The sequence below is a fragment of the Rhinolophus sinicus genome, chromosome X, assembly GCF_036562045.2.
Source record: "Rhinolophus sinicus isolate RSC01 chromosome X, ASM3656204v1, whole genome shotgun sequence".
NCBI lineage: Eukaryota > Metazoa > Chordata > Mammalia > Chiroptera > Rhinolophidae > Rhinolophus > Rhinolophus sinicus.
In genome coordinates this window covers 40,612,107-40,635,845 of record NC_133768.1, presented here as the reverse complement: position 1 = coordinate 40,635,845, position 23,739 = coordinate 40,612,107, and the positions used below count along the sequence as shown (strand labels likewise).

General features: G+C 41.0%; 1 protein-coding gene across 1 annotated transcript in view; it reads left to right on the top strand.

Moving 5' to 3' along the window:
* Positions 1-3,542: 3,542 nt before the first annotated feature.
* DGKK (diacylglycerol kinase kappa) overlaps positions 3,543-23,739 on the top strand; it is a 137,450-nt gene continuing 117,253 nt past the window's right edge. The window contains exon 1 of the mRNA XM_019718795.2: positions 3,543-4,238. Coding sequence (XP_019574354.2) covers positions 3,672-4,238 — 567 coding nt within the window. The 5' untranslated portion in view covers positions 3,543-3,671. The remainder of the gene's footprint in view (positions 4,239-23,739) is intronic.

Sequence of the window (23,739 nt, the reverse complement as noted above, 5' to 3'; positions counted from 1 at the left end):
AATATATGTGGAAGTACTTTAAACATCCAAAGGCATTATATAAAGGTATTAACTTTTTAACTCCCAATTCTGTATCAGTCAAATCCTAGAAGACTAGAGCAAGTAAATGAAGGATAACAGGTTTGCATGTTAATTCCATCTAAATTAATTGTCTGAATCCTCTATCTTCTCCATAAATGCTGTTCTTCATCCCATCTCTTTATTTTATTTAGTAAAATATTATAAAGTTTGCTATTTTGGTTTTGCACATTGCCAAGATGGCAGGAGCAGGGGAGGCTGGCAGCTGCTAAGACTCAGGAAAGGCACCTATTTCTTCTGTAAATTGTTCTGAAAGGAAGGGTTTGGGGCAATTGAAGCTCTTGGTCAGAGAAAAAAGGGTTTCCACTTTAGCTCTACAGTGTTACTCTCTCATTTAATAATGAAAAGACAATGGGAAAAAGAAGGGAGAAGAGCTTTAATATTGCCACGTTTCTCAGATTTTCTCTCCTTTGCCTCTCCAGGACTCTTAGCATGCCTGAAATTAAAGGATCTCTAGGCTGGGTTGCATGGATTTTATTTTGAGTAGAATCATGATCAACGCTAGAGGTGGAGGTTAGGTAGCACATCGCATACTCAAAGATATGACTACACTGAATTAATCTATCCTTTATCTAGCCCAATTGGATAACTTATATAACATGCCCAAAAGTCCCAGGGTAGGGGCTGTGTCTTCCCTGGGACATTCAGAACCATGTCTACTCAAGCCTCTGTGGAGATGGTCATCCTTCTTACTCTTATGTATCTCTTGGCCTTTATATCAGTATTGTTCAAATAGAAAAGAACCTCTTAGGAGATCATCAATCAGCTGAAATATCAAATACTGTTAAAAAGCAATGCAGAAAAAAAAAGACACCCTAATTGGTAACCTGCAATGAATCATCCATTTAACAGACATTTCCTAAATACATACTATGCTCTCAGCCCCAGGTTAGGTTTGGGGAAAACTTTCTCTGTTAAGAGACCAGTAGACTATGGGGAAGGTGATGGAGTAAATAAGATACAGCAAAAGTGCCTGACTTTCAGGCACCAATCAACCCATCGTAACTATTCCCCCTTCCCTCCCCCTTGGTTCCATAAAGCATTGTGTTCAATGCTGGGCTGAGGAAAGACTAAAAAGCAAAATAAAACCTTGCTATAACATAAAGCAGCAAAGTAGGTTGTGGTGTGCTGAGAATCTTTTAAATTAAATTACTCATAGTACAATCCAAGCTGCATATCTCTAACAACCCACCCTAATGGAGCAAAAGCCATGCACAACCATTTTAGCATTCAGCCTCAAACTGACCTTACAGCAAGAGTTTACATCATAAATTTTGGACTCCGTGTGATTAAGTATAGAATTATAGACCAGAGGATCAATGAACATATATAAAGCAATAGCTCCAAGTTGTCCCCTGGTGGTGTCCTGCTTGATGACACCCAGTCTATGCCAAACCCCACCCCATCACTCTCCAACCCAAGAGGCCATCCTACTTAGTGACTCCTCCACCTTCAGCCCTTCCTAACTATATGTTCCGTTTTAGTGAAAACAAGATTTAAAGGTGAGGTGTTATACCCTTCTAAAGACAGAGATTTCACCAAAGCCTGAAAAGTGAGCTCCATGTGTAGGCTTACTAGCTAGTCAGATCTGGCATCTGGATGTTTCAGTCCTGAACTCTTAGGGTTAAAAACAGCTTGGCTGCTTGAGAGTAGGATAGAAGAGAGGAGGAAAAGCCCAAGGAGGGTGAAGAGGATGAGCCCTTTGTATGGATTTACTGAAACGAGGCCTACCATCAGTGAGGGGCTTGGTAGACAGGGTTCACCTCCCCTGGGCTTCCCCAGCCCCAGAGGTTAGGGTTGGTTCCTACACTAGCTTAGTAGCTGCCAGGCAGTGTAACCCTTCTTTAAAAGGGTGGGCTTAAGCTGTGATGCTGCAGTGAGGATCTGGGAAACGCAGATCTCATCAGAGATTCTGGTCTTTGGAGGGGGTTAGGTGAGACTGTCTTCTGCAGTATTATTTACTGCTGGGATGTGGTGTAGGGAACAAAAATTCTGCAGGCTCTAGAAAATTCTGGGTGGGTCAGTGTCAGTTAAAAAAAGAATTAGTAGAGGATATAGACTGGGAGGAGAGGGTGAGAGGAGGGGCTGCAGCTTAAAGAGGGTTGCTATCCACAACTGCAGCATTATGTGTGTCAGAGATAAATTCACTTGTCATATTTCAAATTAGGTTTATACCTAGGTACTCCTTCTCCCAACCCCCACACAGCAGTGTCTTAATGGGTGGTCTTCTCAATCTTTAATTGCAGTTTTGCAGTATATTGGCTTCTAAAGTCTAGGTCTGACTGAGATGATGGTCTGTATGTATGTGTACGTGACTAACAACCGAGAGAGCTTCTAAAGTCTCCCGATGTGGTGGGAAGGGTGCTGCGGCAGGGACCGGCTGTTCTCTTCGCCAGAGAATCTTCTGTCCCTTATGTTAGAGTGCTCCTGAGGTATTAGGAGGTGAAAAAGGTGTGGGTGTTGCAGTGAATTTCCCCCAGTCCAAGACATACACACACACACACACACACACACACACACGCACACGCACACGCACACGCGCGCGCGCACACACACACTAACAGTTAGTTCAGTAAAAAGTCCTGCGGATGCCTGGGAAATCCAGCTAAAAGCAAAAGGCAGGCTCCCATGGTAAAGGCGAGCCAGACAGACGCCCTGATCACTGCGGAGACCAGGGCAGCCTCCACTCCCGAGTGCACAGCCCAGCCGCCGCTTGCCGGACACTCTTGCCTTGCTCTCGGGGCTACATCTGCAGGCTGCGGAAAGCCAGGGCTCCAGCACTCCCTCATCACACACCTTTCCCAAAGCACCCAAACCCTGTACCCAATGGCAAACCGCTCGGATCTGGCAAAGCTCAGAAATGCAAAAACTGAAGGGGGGGACAAATTTTACTTTAACCTAAAGGATTAAACACACACACACACACACACACACACACACACACACACACACACACACACACCAACCTCGTGCCGCTTAATTTCTCTTCCTGGGTTAGAAAAAAGGATTACTTGCCCACAGAGGCTTGGAGTTGGGGGGCAAGAGGTTGGTCCGAGGCTAAGCTCACCTGCTGTTGAGGTGAGAGAGCAGACACAGGGTGGAAGCTGTTCTGAGCAGCAGCTCACAGCTTAGTGGTTAAGGGGGTTGCAAAGACCCCCGAGTTCGCATCTGGCTTTTTTTTTCTTTTTTGCATTCGTGTCACTAAAGGGTTAAGCGCGGCCAGGCTCCAACACCCCCCCCAGCTGCTCTACTCCCCCTCCCCTTTTTGTCTCACCCCCTCCCCTCCCGCGCGTCGCTAGGAGGTCATCAAGCGCTCTGTCCAGTCGGCGCTCGCAAGCCCCTCTGCTTCCCGCCCACCGGGCCTGTGGCTGCTTACGAAGAGGTGTGCGCTCACGGAGGGGCGTGTTCCAGCACTGGGAGACGTTGAGAGCCCCGAGTTAGACCTCAAAGCAGAGCCAGCCATGGAGTGGGGCGGAGGAAAGTTTGGCACCCCGCTAGGGGTTGTCGAACTGGAGGGGGCAGGGCGCCTGAGGGTTCTTTAGCCCTCCAAGCTTAGGAGCACAAGCTGCCCAGACCTGAAGCGGTGTGCGGCCATGGACCGCGGGGCGGCCGCAGCCCATGGCACTGCCCCGCCTCAGGATGGAGAGCAGCCGGCGGAGTCACCAGAGCCGCCGCCGCCTTGGCCGCCGCCACAACCACCGCCGCCGCCGCCGGCTCCTCCACCGCTCCACGCGCCTTCGCCAGAGCCGGCACCACAGTGTTGTCCAGAGCTTGCTCCAGAACCCTGTCCGGAAGCCACAGAACCGATCCCAGAACCAGATACAGAACTGGCCCCCGAGCCGACCTCAGAACCAGCTACAGAACTAGACACACAGCCGATCTCAGAACCAGCTACGGAACCGGCCCCTGAGCCGACCCCAGAACCAGCCACAGAATCGGCCTCAGAGCCGACCCTAGTACCAGCCATAGAACCGGCCCCCGAGCCGGCCCCAGAACCAGCCAGAGAACCAGCCACAGAGTCCTGCCCTGAGCCAGCTCCAGAGTCCTGTCCGGAGCCGAGTCCAGCACCTCGTCTGTTGCAGTGTCCGGTGGTCGCTCCAGAGACGGGTCTAAAGACCTCGTCATCGCCCCGAACACCAGTGCCCTTGTCCAGTATAAAGGTAAGAAAAAGACCCCCTGGAGCAGGGGAGAAAGATTCAAGGTGAGGCCGTAGGGCTATCGAGCTCACGGAACTCTGGGTACTCTTAGCATCCCATTTGGCTGCCACTGACTGGCACAGATGCTCGAAAAGATGTGGGAATAGGGGAGCCCGGGGAGTGGGAAGCAGTTGGGAGGCGGGAAGCAACATGTGGAAGCAAAAGTGGGCTGTTTGGGGCTAGAAATGAGAGGCGACAGCCCTGAGGTGGGAATCGGAGCAGTTTTTCTTCATGAGGAGAAGTGACAGTGCCGTGAGCGCCTATATCTTGAAAAAAGAAACGGAAGCTGCTCCCAGGGAGCGCAAGAGACCTACAGAGGTGTTTGGGGCTGACCCCGGGCACACAGGGATGAGATTGAGTGGGGGCGGTGGGACACACCTCTTAGCCGCGGTCACTGCCGCAGAGGCCCGAGCTGCGGAGCCGCAGCGGTCCGCTTGGCCCCCTCCCTGCCACTGGGGAGGGGGTCCTCAGCTGGGGCATAACTGGCTGCGCTCCAGGGAGGTGCCCAGTGCCACTGTGGGCTGCCGGGCGCTGGTACTCCGGGTGGGGATGAGGGGATGGGCGGTGCCCACGCACACTGCAGGGGAAGGGCAGGGTTCGCCTGGGAGGAGGGGGAGAGCATGCGTGTGTCAAAGCCACCATTCCATCTATCGGCAGGATTTCCCAGCAGGTACGTGCAAACAGTGATATAGTGATGGGTCCCTTTACAAGCGGGGCGATTGGCATCCCGCACCGGGGCCACTTGGAATGCTACAGGAATCCTGGTTTAGAGACACGAAAATAGGAGTTGCTATTTGAGAGCGCGTGAATGGGAACCCTCATCTCTTCCAGTCCTCAGAGATGCCTTCGTAAACGTTGCACTTAGCCGGAAGAAGACAAGAGGAGGATCCTCGGTCACCGGCCGAGGGGGGAGGTGGGAAAAAGAAGGTTTTTGATGTTTGCCTTGGACCCCTGAAGCCAGTGTGTGCTCTTCAGCAAGTCTTTTCTTGCTTTCTCTGCGCTCCCCCGCCCCCTACTTTTCCTTCCCCCTAAACTTCGTTCCAGGAGACTGTGAAAATCATAATACATACATACACCTTCATTTAGCTTCCACTGCAGGAAAACCGAAACACAGAAACAAATAACACACCAACAATGCCCGTTCATTCTGCTGCCAAGCAGGGCGCAGAGACACGGCTCTGGAATCCTTCTACTGTGGACCGCACACTTGTAGAATGTAGGGGGAGGGGCAGGGGTTGACATCGCGAATTGGAAATGAAAGCGCTGGTTGCTTCCTGACTTATAAGCAGGGAGGCTTGAGTTTGCAAAATAATTGCAATAATAAACGACTGAAAAAGAGAAAGGCTAAAGTGAAAAGTTTCACAGGGAGAAAATGCAGAGGTTTTAAAATAAATAAAATAAGATTGTAGGAGACTAAGACAATTTTTTAAAAAAATCCAACAACCCCGCTCTCCCCAGGAGGTGGATCTCTCTCCTTCCTGCAGCGGCCCTTTCCTGCAGCGATCTCAAGAAGGGAAAGGGTGGGGCAGCTAGATGTGGGAAGCCACCCTAACCCAGGTGCTTGCTCTAGTCTTTTGGGAAGAGTTTTCCTAAAGCTGGTGGGAAAGAGACCAGCAGGGTACACCTGACCTGTGTGGCCTTCTTAAGTGAGATTTTGGGAACATGACTGAGAAACTGACACCTGGGGACTTAATTACAGGGCTGTCTAGCAAATGTATGACCCCTTTGGCCTCTGGGAGACTGACTGAAGACCAGGAGCTCCAAGGATGAGCTCTGTGACTGTGAGAAAGCATCTTCCACCAGCTTAACAGGAAATTGTCTGTTGCCAGATAGATAAGGAGGATCAAGGTAAAGGGATTCCGTTTAGCTTCCTCTACATAGTGCCCACTCAGATGATTGACCCATGGGCATTTGGCAGCCCTGGCAGGGAACCAGGAACCCCCAGGGTTTTACTTTGCCCTTGGTCATTTGTTCAGTCACTTATCTTGCAAAATGAGGTTAAAAACCTTGACTATCCACTAATGGGAGCTTGTAAATGAACCCATCAGCGGCTCCAGAGAACTTTGAAAGCTGCAGATTGCTGGAGCCTGAACCCTTCTCCAATACTTTAGCTATTGCTATGTAATTGTTCACTGGTGCAGATGGGAACATCTGATCTTCAGTGATAGGACCATTCTCTGATGCATCCTCCTAAGGCAAATAGCACCCACAACCTGCTGACTTGCATCTTAACATCCAAGGCAAACAGGTTGCCATCTTAACTGGCGTGTCATTGTTCTCAGATACTGCCTCCATGCGGCAAGCTTGAGAAACACACAAACACACACACACAACACACACACACACACACACACACACACGCGTGCGCGCACTCAGAGATCAAACCAAATTACAACTTTCACCCTACACTAAAATCCTACATGGCAAGGTACAGTCAATACCAGTAACATGAAACTAGCCTGATAAGTAAGTAAAAGGATGAAATGAGCAAAACCAAGTGTTTGAATGTGACTGCATGTTTCTTCCAGATAATTTTGCTGGCTGGTATTGCAGTTAAAAAAAAAAAAAAAAAACCAACATCTTCCAGTGTGTAGTCTGCTCTGTTATGGGATTTCAGGACCTGCTGGTTGCAAATCTATGCCAAGAATGAGGGTAGAGACTGAGAAAAGGGGGCTCATGTGCTCCTCCTGAATTGCTACCAGGATCACACAGTCTGTGAACCAAACCTGTCTATTTCCTTCCTTTCTAAAAATGTTTTGATTTCCAGGAAATGAACCGTTGTCTCCCACCTGGTGGCAGCAAGTGTAAGTAAGGATGTGTGAATTGGTTCTTTAACAATCTATAACTCTCTTGGGGGGAGTGGGGCTTACATGAAGTGCACCATATTTGTTTCTCTCCCCTCAGCTGTGTTGAAGAAAGAGTTTATATTTTTATTCATTGGGTTTTGACCAGCTATGAAATTATAATCAAACCATACAGGAGACTGATGAAAATCTTAGAAGAAATACATATGTGTGGCTTCTATTTCTGGGTAGGGAGGGAATCTGTGTATCCCTCCTAATGACTGCACAGCAACTACCATTACACCTCAAACTGTAGCAGAACTGTTTCCTGGTAGTTTTGCACACATTTTCTTGCAAAGTTGCAAGCATTTGTTTATATGATATCTGGTCATTCTTGCCTGAATATATTATCATCTTACCTATTTCTGAGCTTCTCAAAAGTACATACTGTCTCTCCCTCCCACTGCCTAGTAGAATTCAGCCCTCCTTATTTTTCCTCAATAAAAACTTGCTGAAACCTATCAATTCCATTTCCAGCAACAAGGGAAAGAGGGCTGCTGTGAAAGAATGAAAATGTGTCCTCATTGATTTCAGAGTGAGAAGTAAATGTTTATTTAAATACCCTGGAATAGATAGCCTTTAAGGAAATGCAGTCAATCTTTCCATTTTCAGAATGGATGTTGGAACCATAATTTAGAAGCAAATTACTAACAATAAATTGGCTTAGAAAGTGTCCTTATCCCCTGCAGTCCCGGCAGCAGCACATCATGATGATGTTGTAGGTTTTAGGGGTAACAATTTTTTTTCCCTAAGTGAACAGAATATCTGCGGTGACTGTCAAAAACTTCAGGATTTTAGACTCGAATGTGCAACCTGTTGAAGGTCAGGATGAAATTACTTTCATTCCTCTTAGGTTCTTTCCCACCTCCTTGACAGGTTTTGATGATACCGTCTGATTTATTTAGTATATTCTGAGAGCTACTGGACATTTGATACAGGATGTTCTAGAAAAGATAACAAGATATTTGGTCAGTGGTCTTTCATTTCTGGGAGTACAATTCTAGTGTTTATTAAAATCTCTGAGTAGGGCTTCTACAGATCTGTAGCCCAAAAGGAAAGGCTGAGCCATTACCCCAAGTACTTCCAAGGAAAGGGGAAAAAATCCACAGAGGCCAGGAAACCATTCAGGGGCATTATAGTAAGGATTATATAATTCCTTCTGCTAGTATGGCAATTTACAGTTTGCAGAATGCTTTCTTCTATGTTATTACCTTTTATTACCCTGAAGAAGGTAGCAGGGTGGGGAAGGGCAAAAATAAAATTTGACACCTAAATAGGATATAACTATTAATTTATCAATTGTGGATTTTAAAAAATATTCAACATAGGGCTTTCTGTGACACATAGGTTCCTCAGTTGTCTAAGAACAATCTTTAAGCTGACATTCCATCAGCCTTGATTTTTTTCCAAAGCAGTGACTGTCAGATGCTCCCACAGGGGCCGTCATAGAACAGGAGCCTGAGAAGGAAGGAGAAAAGGCACATGACCCTGAACCTATTATTCCCAAAGCAGACCTTTCTGTGCAAAGAAAATAAATATAAATTCTGCTGGGGATAGGATGCCCAACCTTTCCAAAGCCAGCTAACTATAATTCCCTTAGTGAAAAAATAATAATTTTAAGTATTAAAAAAATAAAGCATCCATTCCTAAAGGGAGATGCCCCACCCTCAGCAAAGCAAATAAACCTTATTCTCAAAATAGAAGAACAAATTTATCAATTTTAAAAAAGAGAGAGAGAAAAGGACAGTGACCTCAGATAATGGAACTTATCCCTCTCCTGAAAATTATTTTAAGAAAAAAAGAAAGAAAAATTCTAAAGGGAGAGGCTCCTCACCCTCACCACATCCTATGAAATTTATATTCCCCAGAGAAAATATAAAAATGAAAGAGAAATCATCTCAAGGTAAATCATATTTCTAACTTTAAAAAATTCATGAAACTTATAAACTTTATATGCATCTCACAGCCCGCGCCCAATCCCTTGCAAAAATTATGGAGGCAAAAATAAATCTTCCAAACAGAAGGTCCACCAATCTCACCAAAGCTCGCTAATGTTATTTATTCCAATTATATAAAATTTCCAGAATAGGCAAATCCGTAGAGACAGAAAGTAGATTAGTGGTTGCTAGGGGCTGGGGTGGGGAGGAGGAAGTGTGGGTGATAGCTAGAGTACAGGGCTTCTTTCGGGGATGATAAAAATGTTCTAAAATTAGATAGTTATGATGGTTGCACAACCTTGTGAATATATGAAAAACTACTGATGTGTACGTACACTTTAAAATGGTGAATTTTATGATGCGTGAGTTATCTCAATTTTTTAAAAATAAGTAAAAGAAAGAGATGGTTCCTCCACCTTCAAGATAAAGAACCTACTACGTTTCCACAAACAAACAAGCAAATGAATAATAAAGGGGAAAAAAGTTCCTAAAGGAACTAAAAGAAAGGGAGAGAAAAGGAGATCCTCTTAAGAGCAGTCTCCAGCCTCACTGAAGGAAATAACCTTTATTCACACAACACACCCCTTTTTATTTCTTTTGAGAACAAACAAACAAAAAAGGAAATCTTTTTAAGGGCAGATTCTTTCAAAATAATCAAAGTTAATGAAATTGACTAATCCTGCCACCCCATAGACACACAAATGTTTTAATTTAACAAAAACAAAGAAATATTATAGGACAGGACCCTGGTCTTACCAAATCTCCTGAATTTTTAATTGCCAGGAAAGGGGGGAAAAGAAACAATAGAAATAAATCTTTCCCAAGGGAAGATGCCCCATTTTCACCAAAGCACATTAACTTTATTCTCAAAATACACTTTTTTTAAGATTGAAAAGAAAATTAATAATGGAAAGGCATGTATGTTGGGAGAATATCAAAGAAATGAAGAAAACAAAATCCTCTCAAAGAGGAGAAATGTTCTAGCCTCACAAAGACCCAAGAACTTTTTTTTTGTTGTCAAAATACAACAAAAACAAATGCAGATTTTTAAGTAATAAAAAATAAAAGTAAATCCTTCTAATGAGAGCTAACCTGAATCTATCCAAACACAAAAGCTTTATTTTTAATACAAGAAATTTTTTAATTGGAAAGATAAATAGAAAAGGTAGGAGAGCAACAGAAACAAAACCAAGAAAGTCTTCTTAAGGAAAAATGTCCTCAGCCTCAACAAAGTCCCCTTTTCCCCAAAACAAGTAAATACATTTATAACTGTGGTGGAGGGGAGGGGGGTACAAAGGCATAAAATGAATAGGGTATTTTAAAAGAGGAACCTCCTTTTTAGGGAATAAGATTTCCCCAAATTCACCACAGTCCCTGAACATTTTTTTCCAGTCAAAAAAGAGGGGTGGGTGAGAGGTGAAGGAAGGGGAGGGTGAGAGAAGGAGGGAGGGAAGGAAAAGGAGGAAGAAAAAATAAAATAGGGGATAATTTGTAAAAGACTAAAAGGAAGAAATTCTCCTAAGGAAGGTGCACCAATGCCCTATGGAAGATAATGCATATTATTCCTGATGATCAACCCCCTCCACCCCTGTCCCCACAAAAGAAGGGGAAAAAATCTTTCTACAGCTTCTCCAAGGGGAGATGCACCAAATGTCAACCAAACCCAGGGATGTTATTTATCCTCCAGCCTTCAAGTATTTCTTTTTTCTTTTTCAATAAAATGAAAGAAAAAAGAAATTCTTCCAAGAAGAGATGCAGCCACTCATTTCTTCCTAATAAATTATTCATTTTTAAGAAAAAAAAGGGAAAGAAAGAAAAATCCTGCTGAGGAGGGCTCCCCAACCTCACTAAAACCAGTCGCCCTTATAGTTCCTCTCCACAAAACCTAGTTTGTTTGTTTTTTCTAAAAAAATAGAAATTCTCCAAACCCAAAGAGAGGTGTTCCCTCAACCCCACTGAAAGCAAGGAATCTTTTCCCCAGAAAATTTTTTAGGAAAAATTCTTCCATCATAGGAAGAGATACCTTTAACTTCACTACAATCAATAGACCTTATTCTTCTCCACACCCAAAAGGAAAAACAAAAACAGAATTTTAAAAGAGTAGAAGAGAAATCCTCCTAACCCAAGGCAAGTTGGCCATAGTCTCATTGACACCATTAAACCTTATTCCTCTAAAGAGATTTTTTTAAAAAGAGCAAAGAGAGAGAAAAAAAGAATCCTATCTCTTAAGAAAAAGTGTCCTCCACCCACCCCACTCTAAATACTAGAAAATATTACACAAAGAAATGGTAATATCATTCTAGAACAGTGCCAGTGAAGCTTAAATTCAGCACCTGAGACTGAAAGGTAGTAAAAGTTTAATCCCAGCCTGGCTTTCCTGTCTCCCAGACCATTTCTGGTTACCTTCCCCACCAGTTAGTCAAACTATGCACTCAGGAAAGACAAATCTTGTCCTTGGGGGAAAAAAATTACAAAGGCTAACCTTCTGGGGAAAAATCATATCTCTTTTCCAAACCAAACAGAAATGATTTGTGGTTTAGCTGCATCATTGTTCCCGTCTAATACTATAGAAACTCAAGAGTTGATGATAAACAATAAAGCAATTACTTTCTTACTATTAACTTCCAAATTAGACACATTCCCAAACCTAGCAGAGAAGAACCCTTACCCAACTTAAAAATAGGGTTCTTACATGTGGTCACTTAAATGTCTGTTCTGTAGAGTGATAAAAGGCTCAACTTTTGCAAATACATAAAACTTGAAAGTCAGATTTATCAGCAGAGAATATGACTCAATGTTTTCCAATTTTTAAAATTCATTTACTTATTTAAAAATTAAATTACCTGCTCTATGTCCTATGTGCTTACGGTAGCACAGAGGATTCTATGATTGGCAAAGTCATATAGATGAGACTTCCTTTAAGCAACACTGGTAAATGAGAAGCCCCAGTTACCAAAACAGATATTCAGGGGGTGATTATTTGTTTTACCAGACTCTTTACTGAGGCATTCACTTAAATAATTAATTCTCTCAGCATACCTTTCTTAAACAAAAATTCAATGTAATGAAACAAAGGAATATATGCTGATTTCAGAGGATGTGGAAAATCAAAAAAAGCTTTTAAAAAGTAAATAAAAATTATATAGCACCCCCACCATGCAAGAGACAATTGCTGTTAATGTTTTGATATATTTTTCATTTATTTTCTCTGAATATATGCCTATATGTGCTCAATAGTCTACCATAGGACAACTTTAGGGAATGTGCAGTTGTGTCTCAGGCTTTCCCTTGCCCCACTTACATCCCCCACTTAATTGTTAGATCATGTGCATTGTTCTACATTGTTTTTAGGAAACACTTGTTAATTTTAGCTTCAAGTTTATCTAGTCAGATGCCTGTATGATCTGATTGATAAACATGTGCTTGAAACATAAATGTTCAGGGATGTATTTGCAGTGTAAAGCAATGAGAGAGTACATTTTATGTAGACACAGCAAATGTCCCACATACAAATGGCAGTTCGAGCTCACATTTACTAACTGCATTTTTTGGACATCCGGATTTCATTTGTCCAGCTAGCTTTTGTGACTTGGGTTTGGAAGACACCCAGAACAAAATCCACCTTTTTCCCATGGTTAAATTTCCAAAAGGAAAAATCTATATTTCTGAGACTCTATTAGGTCACTTTCATGTATTGAATGAATTTGACATGTAGCATTGTGTAAGTTTAAGGTATACAGCGTGGTACTTCAGTACATTTCTATATTGTAATACAATTGCTGATGTAGTGATATTTATCACAGTGCATAATTATATACAATAGTATTCTCTGTATTTATTATACTGTGCATTAGATCTCTATGGCTTATTTACTATTCGTGAAAAGTTTGTACCCTTAAACACCATCACTCTTAACCCCTCTCCAACCCCTCATAACTACCATTTTACTCTCTATTTTTTACAGGTTTAACCTTTTTAGATTCCACATATATGTGATATCCTACAGTATTTGTCTTTGTCTGACTTATCTCAGCATAATATGCTCAAGGTTCTATTGGTCATTTTTAACTGAATGCAAAAATGTATTGATGGCTTTATCTCTTTAACAAAAAGTTACCCTGAATCATGCTTATCTGGGTACTTCCTACCAAGAAGGGAAATATGTATGTGTGAGGACATTATCAACAATTATAAGGAGACAATATTGAATTCATCCAGCTTTTGTTAACCAAATGTGGTAGAACATTGAGAGAGTTAATAAGCTGTATACAATCCAACCAAGGTTGAATCAGTAATTTAAAAGGCATGTGTAATGCAGTATTGCATAAGAACAGAATCTTCAGCTTTGTCTGTAGCACCTAGAGATTTTCAACTTCCAAAGCATTACAGGCACTTGCTGTTTAAACCTTTTGCTTTAAAGAGCCTGTGAAAGAGAACTTGGCCCCTGAGGACAGGGATTCCCACCCCTTTTGTCTCCCTCATAGCACAGGGCTAGGAGAGGCACATGATACTGTGGGGTTCTGAGAGATGGGTGTGATGCTTCTACCCAGGGCTTTACAGAGTTCTGAAACAAGAGGCAATGGGCCTGAGGGCTGAACCTGGCCCCTGCCTCCAGGAATAGGAGGGGGATGAAAGCACTGTTTGCAGGGCTCAACTAAGAACATGTAGAATCCTGAATGTTCCTTCATTTGCCTTCTCCTGCAACTAATGTCTCTACCTGTTCTCTTCTGGGATTTTGCGGTTTGAGGCAGTCAGTGAAAGGTACCTGCTGAGTAAAATTTGTTAATCCCCTTGGCTGTGAGTAGAGGCACTTGAAACCAGGAAAGTTTTCGTTAACCTTGGGCTCTGTCAATTGAGTCCTCACTCTGCTGAAGCTGGTTCCAGCATCACAGCACCATGCTCTGAACCCCAACTTTCACAGGGGCTCTGTGTCCCATTTTAGAATTACTTTGATTGTTAATTTTCCCTTAATAAGTGTCATTTGCATTTATTATGTACCTTTAACATTATTTCATGGTTTATTTGCATCACTGTATATGTACCTTACAATATAAAAGGAAAATTGTAATGTCGCTTTATGAAAACAGCTTAGTATAAACAGAAAAGAGGAAAAGTAAATGAGGCTACAGAACAAGATTATTGATTTCAGAAAATCAACTCGTTGGTGCCCTTCTCACTAACCTCAATTAATGCTTACTGTGACAATTTCTCTCCTGCCAGGTTTGAGTAAAACATAACTTTTCTCTTACCCAGAATTTGGATATTGCTGTCCCTTTCTCACTCCCTCACCTTACTCTGATTGACTGTTAAAACTAATTAAAATATTACATCATTTCTGAAATCTATGTAACTTTACTAACAATTGTCACCCCAATAAACTTTAATTAAAAAAACTAATTGAAATAATAATTTTGGCATTGCCGTGGTCTCCTTTGCTTTAATTTACTTAACTTGTTGACATCTCCAGGACATTTTTTTTTTTTTTACTTCTCCTTAGCTTCACATAAAATCAAGCACCCATTTAGTGGCTCTCTTCATGGTTTTCCTAGTATATTGCTTCTCACTAGTCCTCTTTCTAGAAATTCCTGGAAAAGCCTTTCCATCATCTCTCATCAGCACTAAACTTTTAAAAGAGTTCCTTCATCTTTTCTTCTAATAGTGGAAAACAAAGATAGACATTCCCAGGGTAGACTTTCCCAGGCAGCTTCAAAGCTTGCTTTTATTTTTGGTGGGGGTGGGAGGTGGGTTATATCCAGAATTGTATGGCGTCACTGTGAAGTAGACATAAATATATCTACGAATTAGTTCATTAAGCAATTGGTGTTTTAAAAGCTTTACAATATGATACGTGTGTGGAAGATTGTTACATGAGTACTTTAGAGTGTTTTTGTGATGTCTGAGGAAATTGGTTGGGGTTTTTAAGATGGAATGGGAATTCATTATTACTTTTCCAGTTTAGAATAATGGAATAAAGTTTCCCACTATCCAAAATTCACTATCCAACAAGTTTTCAGGGATGGATTCGATTCAAGTATGAGGGACTGCCTGATAGCAAATTCACATTGATGTTAGAAATTTATGGGAAAATAGAGACATTGTTTGAGATAAGTGGAAACGATATATCCTCCTCAGACCTAGAGAGAACCAGAATTGAATTAAGCAGTGACAGTGAAAGATATCAGGTAGAAGCTAGGTTATGTTTGAATTGAGCAGTTGAGGCCAGAGCCTACAGACAGCAGAGTGAGGCCTTAGTATACGGAGTTATAAAAAAGTACCACTTTGATAGAATCATAGAGTACAGATTGAAATAGTGTAGAAAATAAAACAGATGTGGAAAGTCCTATCGAAACATTGAAAACAACTGACAACTGTGCATATCATCTGACTGATGAGGTTAAACCATTGGAGAGCTATTAATTAGTAAAATAACATGGCTGAAGCAGAAGGTTGACTGATGAGGCATATAATTAAAAACTATCTAACTCTTTTTCTTTGTACGCCAAATTCCAAATTAAATTACTAAAGATAAAAATGGAAGAAAACAATTACATTATTTAGTGTCCTTTTCCTACTGTTTTGGACCCTCATTCCACTTTTTAAAAAGGATTTTTATTAAAAATATAGCTAACGTATGATATTATATTAGTTTCAGATGTACCCCATAGTTATTCAACATTTATATACCTAAAGCAGTGATCACCATTATAAGTCCATCAACCATCTGACACTGTACCACGCTATCAATATTATTGACTATATTCCCTATGCTGTACATTATATCCCCATGACTTATTTGGTTTATGCCTGGAAATTTGAACTTCTTATTTCCCTTCACCGTTTTCTCCCCTTTTAAAATTTTCAATTACAGTTGACATTCAGTATTATTTTACATTAACTTCAGGTGTATAGCATAGTGGTTAGACATTTATATCGTTTTAAGAACTGATCCCCCTGAGTAGTCTAGTATCCACCTGGCACTATACATAGTTATTACCATATTATTGATTATATTTCCTGTGCTTTACTTTACATCCCCATGACTATTTTGTAACTAAAAATTTGTACTTCTTAATCCCTTCACCTTTTCACCCTCCCCAAACCCCCCCCTCTCATTTATCACCTCGATAAATCTAGTGCCCATCTGACACAATACATAGTTGTTGCAATATTATTGACTATATTCCTTAGGCCATACTTTACATCCTCATGACTACTTTGTAACAACCAATTTGTACTTCTAATCCCTTCCTCTTTTTCACCCACCCCACAACCCCCCTGCCATCTGGCAACCATCACAATGTTCTCTGTATCTATGAGTTTGTTTCTGTTTCATTTGTTTATTTTGTTCTTTAGATTCCACTTATAAGTGAAGTCGTTTGACATTTGTCTTTCTCTGTCTGACTTACTACACTCAACACAATACCCTCTAGGTCCATCCATATTGTTGCAGATGGCAAGATTTCATTTTTTATGGCTGGGTAATATTCCATTGTATATATGTACCACCTCTTCTTTATTCATTCATACATTCAGGGACACCCAGATTGTCTTCATATCTTGGCTATTGTAAATAATGCAGCAATGAACATATGGATGCTAACCTCCCCTCTAAGTACTGTTTTGGATTTCTTTGGATGTAATTTTACTAACAATTGTCACACCAATAAATTTAAAAAAAAAAAGATTAATACCCACAAGTGGGATTATTAGGTTGTTCTTTGTCTCTTGTTACAGCCTTTGTTTTAAAGTCTATTTTGTCTGTTCATATATATATATATATATATATATATATGTGTGTGTATAATATATATAAACCCTCTGTATATATATTTTTGTCTTAAAGAAGTGTCTCTAACATTCCTTGTAATACTGGTGTAGTGGTGATAATTTCCTTTAGATTTTTCTTGTCTGGGAAGCTTTTTATCTGTCCTTTGATTCTAAATGATAGCTTTGCTGGGTAGAGTAATCTTTTATTTATTTATTTATTTATTTATTTATTTATTTAAATTAAAGTTTATTGGAGTGACAATTGTTAGTAAAGTTACATAGATTTCAGGTGTACAATTCTGTATTACATCATCTATAAATCCCATTGTGTGTTCACCACCTAGAGTCAGTTCTTCTTCCATCACCATATATTTGATCCCCTTTACCCTCATCTACCACCCCCTCCCTCGCTACCCTCTGGTAACCACTAAACTATTGTCTGTGTCTATGGGTAGAGCAATCTTGATTGTAGGTCCTTGCTTTTCATCACTTTGAATATTTTGTGCCGATCCCTTCTGGCCGGCAAACTGTTAAAATAATTTACTGACAATCTTATGGGAGCTCCCTTATAAATAACTAGATGCCTTTCTCTTGCTGATTTTAGGATTCTCTCTTTGTCTTTAACCTTTGCCATTTTAATTATATAATGTGTCTTGGTGTGGGCCTCTTTGGGTTCATCTTGTTTGGGACTCTCTGCACTTCCTGGGTTTGTATGTCTATTTTTCCCCCCAGGTTAAGAAAGTTTTCAATCATTATTTCTTCAAATAGGTTTTCAATTCCTTGCTCTCTCTCTCTTCTCCTTCTGGTACCCCTACGATGCAAATGTTGTTGTGCTTGATATTGTCCTAGAAGGCCATTAAACTATCCTCATTTTTTAAAAATTCTTTTTCCATTTTGCTGTTCTAATTGGGTGTTTTGTGCTACCTTGTCTTCAAAATTGCTTCCAAATTCGATCTTCTGCTTCATCTAGTCTGCTAGTGATTCCTTGTAGTGCATTCTTCGTTTCAGGTATTGTATTCTTCACTTCTGACTTTTTTATGGTTTCTATGTCCTATTTTATGCTTGCTGTCTCTTTGTTGAAGTTCTCACTAAGCTCCTTGAGCATCCTTATAACCATTATTTTGAACTCTGTATCTGGTAGATTGCTTGCCTCCATTACATTTAGTACTTTTTCTGGAGTTTTCTTCTGTTCTTTCATTTGGGATGTATTTCTTTGGTTACCTCTCTGTGTTTGTTTCTATGTATTAGGTAAATCTGCTATGTCTTCCAATCCTGGCCGGGTGGCCTTATGTAGTAAGTACCTTGTGGGGCCCAGTGGCAGTCTCCCTGGTCACCTTCTCCAGGTGCCCCAGGAGTGCCCCTTGTATGTGTTGTCTCTGCCCTACTGTTATAGTTGAGCTTTGATTGCTATTGGCATGTCAGTAGGTGAGATTGACCCTCAGGCTGACTGGCTGTGGGGTTTATCCATGTCCACAGCTTCTGGGCTTCTGTGAAGGGGGCTTACCACACTGAGGGCAATTTTTCCCAGAAGGTTCTGGTGCCTGTTGATACCATCTTTTGGGTGTGCCATATGTGAGGCTAATTGGGTGGTGCTCTGCTGCGGTCTGAAGCCAACCTCCAAGTATGTTGGTTCTGGGGCCCCTTGGGTGGGGCTGCCTGTTACCAGCCAGGAACTACCTGGTAGGAGCTGCAAAATGATCTTTGGTTGGTGGCTGTCTGTGCTAAACCTGGAGACATGTGGGGGAGGCCATGCTGTGAACCGAGGATGGCTGCCACCAGTACCTGGACAAAAAGCCCAGGGCACCCCAAGACCTGCTGCCAGCTGCCAGCTCCTGTAGGATTCAGCTGCTGATAAAGCCTCATGTGGTACATAAGTTGGGTGAGGTGGGGTCTCAGGGAGTCACCAGAATGGGATGATTTGTGTTCACCAGGTTAATCTAGATTCTGGTTTCGTGCCAGTAGTGAACCTGTAGCTACTCAACAACAGTCTCAGAGTACACCGAGGACAGTTGATGCCTTCCTGGAGCCCACAGATCCCTGATAGTTTTCCAAGAAAAAGTGTAATGTGGGCTGGGCTGGCTGCTTATGAGAAAGTGCCTTGGGCATTGGGCTAGTGGGAGGGGCGGGATCCCAGGGAGTCACCAGGTTGGAGTGAGTGGAGCTCACCAGAGCAATTCAGATTCAATATGGCCATGGGTGTGGAGGGAGAGCTCAACACAGACAAGATGGCACCCGCCTGCCTGCTGCATGGGAGAAGGATACTACACAGGGAAAATAGCAAATGTTGACTTGCAAAGAGGGTGGCACACACTAACCTCCATGGGGACATAAGATTCTGCACTCAGGACCCTTATGGAACTTGCCCTATGTGCCTTTTGATTTGGCTGTTCATTTGTATCTTTTATAATAAACCAGTAATAGTAAATAAACTGAAAATAAATAAAGTGTTGCCCAGAGTTCTGTGAGCTATTATAGCAAATTATTGAACCTAAGAGGTGGTCACTGGAACCCCTAATTTGTAGCCAAGTCAGACAGAAGTGTGGGTACTTGCGATAGGTGTTTAAAGTGTGTGTGTGGTGGGGAAATGGCGGGGGGAGACAGTCTTGTGAGACTGAGCCCTTAACCTGCCTGTGCTAACTCCAGGTAGTTAGCGTCAGAATGAATTAAATTGTATGACATTCAGTTTGTATCCAAAGAGAAATGGGGGGGGAGCAGAAAAATGAAAAAGAAAATGGCAAATGTCCCTCAAGTTCTCACCTCAAAGCCATACAACTCAGTCTTTCCCCGTATTTCTCCATGCCCCCTGCATTACTGTCCCTCTGCCAGAGCCCAGGATGAGTGCCTGCGAGTGAGTGAGTCTGTGCACAGGCCCTTTAAGAGGATTTCTGGGTTTCTCACAATCTCCCATCTCACCCGGACTGTTGGCATCCCCCGTTTTTCACAGCCATATGTGGTGGCTCCTCTTTCTGGCACCTGTACTCTCGGCTGGGGAGCCTGGTATGGGCCAGGGGTCCCTCACTCCTCCAAGGGGAACCTCCGTGGCCAAGATATCCCTACCGATTGTCAACCGCCACATGCAGGTGTGGGGCCTGCCATTTTGCTTCTCTACCTCTCCTACCAGACTCAATGTGTCTTCTTTTTTGCATTCTTAGTTATAGGACTTCTGTTCCGGTAGACTTCAGATGGTTCTCCAGATTGACTGTCCTATAATTTAGTTGTAATTTTAATGTGTTCATAGGAGGAGGCAAGCACAGCATTTATCTACTCCACCATCTTGGATTTTCCCCCCACATTCCACTTTTGTAAGAGTCTAGTCTATTTTCTCCTTGACATTTTTTCATATTTTGTATCTCAGGGTTTTCTACAGCAAAAGTAAGAAACCATGATGGGAATCCAGTGAAACCTTTTATTTTCAGTATTGTGAACCCATATAATATCCTAAAAAGGGCCTTTGGGGATCAACTAGTCCAGTGTTTACCTTTCTAGCAGTAGAATCTTTTCATGTTTCTCTCAATGAAATCTTAAATGAAAGCCCAATATTTAACATAAACACAAGAAGTATTTCATTAGTCGCCTTCTATGCTAAAATGGGTTTGTAACTGATGTACCTTCCCAATTGTTTCAGCTAACAGGAAAGTGAGTTTGCACTTCCTGTTTATTACTGGCTTCTTAGGAAGAATGCTGGTGACGTAGGAACACAGTGAATAGCAAAAAGAAGCAAGTCAGAGTTTAAAATTTGGCCTCAGATATTCCAGAAAGTAGATAATACTCTCCTGGAAACATGTCCATTGTAGAGAGTTCCTCCCTTCCCCCACCTCAGGAATGTGTTACAACTGTCTCATAAAAGTGGGTTGTCATAATGTGCACTGTCTTTGCTTGTAGGAACATTTTTATTGTTGGGGATTGTGTTCCTGACCAAGGACACCATACTAAGTAAATTATAGCTATACCTAGCAATATGTAGTATAAGCTACATATTGTGATATATATATATAAACTGTAAGCCTCTGTAATAATTTAAAGCAGCAAAATTTTTCCAACTCCTACAAAATGGGCATAAATGTACCATACGCATTGATTTTGTAAGGTGCTCCAGAGTACTATAAAGTGTATATGCAACACATAAAAGAACCAACTCTACATAAATTTAATCTATTGTTATTTATTTAGAATTTGCACCCTGCCTGCATCCAAAAAGAATATGAAGTATCCTACAAAATTAAATGCATATAAAATAGGACAATTAAGCACAAATAAAAACAGGACAAAACCAATTCAAAGCAGTGGTGAATGAGACTTTAAACAAATATATGCTAGTTATAATAAACCCTAATTACACATTTAATTAGCAATACTTTCGTTTGTTGCCTTTGGTGGTTGAAGAACTTTGGAGAATGATTTGAACGACACAAACCTCTTAAACTTGGTATCTGAGGAAGTTTGAGCTGATGCTTCATTTATATGCAATGCATCTTCATGTAGCAAGAGTCTGCAGCAACTACAAAATGAAGAACTGAAAGTTGCCAGGATTGTGGCATAGGTGTTAATTAGCTATCCTAGAAGGCTGCAGGCTTGGGTTGTTTTGGCGTGCTTTCATTTTTCTAATATTCTAATGTACGTATGTTTCTGTGAGGCATATAAATATGGAACTTTCTTAAATATTATTGCAAATAAAATTTATTTCTCAAATAAATCCAAATGGTATCTTATGACCATTCAATAGTTTGAACTCTTTCTTAGATTGGGAGTTACTTCACATTGGTTCTAATCATAATTGCACTTTACATAGCTGTGCAATATAGGATAAATTGCTTAACGTTTCTGTGGCTTAGTCTTTGTGGTCCTTAAATGAAGCCAGTAATGTGTCACTGACTCAGCTCAGCTCAGCACTCTCCTTCAGTGAGTATTCACTGTATCCCTTCTGGGTTAGGTGCCCTTCCTCTGGGCTCCCATAGCATCTTATACAAACGTCTGCTTCTCATTTGCATATGTACTGAGATTATCAGCTTACATATCCCATTAGGGCTATAAGGATGAGGCCCTTGGGGCCTAACATACTGTCCGTCACTCAATAAACTGTGGCTGAACTATTTTATAAAAATATGCTTTTTTCTTTTGTTGCTTTTGGTTTATATACCACATATCAGTGAAATCACATGGTTCTCTGCTTTTTCTGTCTGACTTATTTCGAATTGTACACCTGAAATCTATGTAATTTTACTAACAATTGTCACCCCAATAAATTTAAAAAATAAATTTAAAAAAATATGCTTTTTTTCTTTTTTTTTTTTAAATTTATTGGGATGACTGAGAATTTAGATTTAAAACATAATTAGATGTAAAAATAAGAAATATGCAAATGGTAGCTCATTTTAGTATTATTTGTATATGTGCCATGATACTCTCATCACTTTCTATCTTTAGGTACGCAGATAACTTTTAATATATTCAACCCTCAAAAAATGGACTTAGCAATTCAGGTGTATTCCCAATAAGTAGGTGATGGCAGGCAGGGCTGCCTCATATCCTCTCAGAGGGCTGTAGTATTTTTCTAACTCACATGAAGGGACATAATGCATTAGTAGCAACCCTGTATTGATTATGTGATCCTGAATTACTAGTTTTTGATCATAAACATAGTTAATTTGGGGGGAGGACATTTTAAAATTTTATTTTTTATTAAATATATTGGAGTTACATCAGTTAATAAAATTATATAGGTTTCAAGTGCACAATTCTATATTACATCATCTATATATTGCATTGTGTGTTCACCACCCAAAGTCAAATTTCCTCCCGTCACCATATATTTGAACCCCTTTACCCTCTTCTACCTCCGCACATCCTCCCTGACCCTCTGGTAACCACTAAAGTGTTGTCTGTATCTGTGAATGTTTGCTTGTTTGTTTGTCTTGTTTGTTTGTTGCTTTCAGCTTTATACCCCACATATGAGTAAAGTCATATGGTTCTCGACTTTTTTTGTCTGACTTATTTTGCTTAGCATGATGATATCAAGATCCATCCATGTTGTCACAAATGGCAGTATTTCATCTTTTCTTATGGTAGAGTAATATTCCATTGTGTATATGTACCACATCTTTTTTTATCTAATCATCTATTGAAGGACACTTTGCTTGTTTCCATGTCTTGGCCACCGTGAATAATGCTGCAATGATCATAGGGGTACATATAACTTTACAGATAAATGTCTTCAGATTTTTTCCGTAGATACCCAGAAGAGGGATTGCCGAGTCATATGGTAATTCTATTCTTAATTTTTTGAGGAACCTCCATACAGTTTTCCATAGTGGCTGTACCAATTTAAATTCCCACCAACAATGTATGAAGGTTTCTTTTTCTCCACAATCTCTCCAACACTTGTTATTACTTGTTTTGTTGATAATAGTCATTCAAAAAAGTGTGAGGTGGTATCTCATTTTGGTTTTGATTTGCATTTCCATAATACCATGTTTCTCTGAAAATAAGACCGGGTCTTATATCAATTTTTGCTCCAAAAGATGCATTAGGTCTTATGTTCAGGGCATGTCATCCTGAAAAATCATGCTAGGGCTTATTTTCCGGTTAGGTCTTATTTTCGGGGAAACACGGTAGCTAGTGAAGTTGAGCATCTTTTTATATATATGTTGGCCATTTGTATGTCTTCTTGGGAGAAATATCTGTTCAGGTCCTCTTGCCCATTTTTCAACTGTATTGTTTGTTGTTGAGTTGTATGAGTTCTTTATATATTTTGGATATTAGCCCCTTATCAGAGGTGTTGTTTGCAAATATCTTCTCCCATTCGGTTGGCTGCCTCTTTATTTTGTAGATGGTTTCTTTTGCTGTGCAAAAGCTTTTCATTTTGATATGAAAATGATGAGTTATCTAGTTAGTTCATTAACAAAAATCAAAATGCAAGTT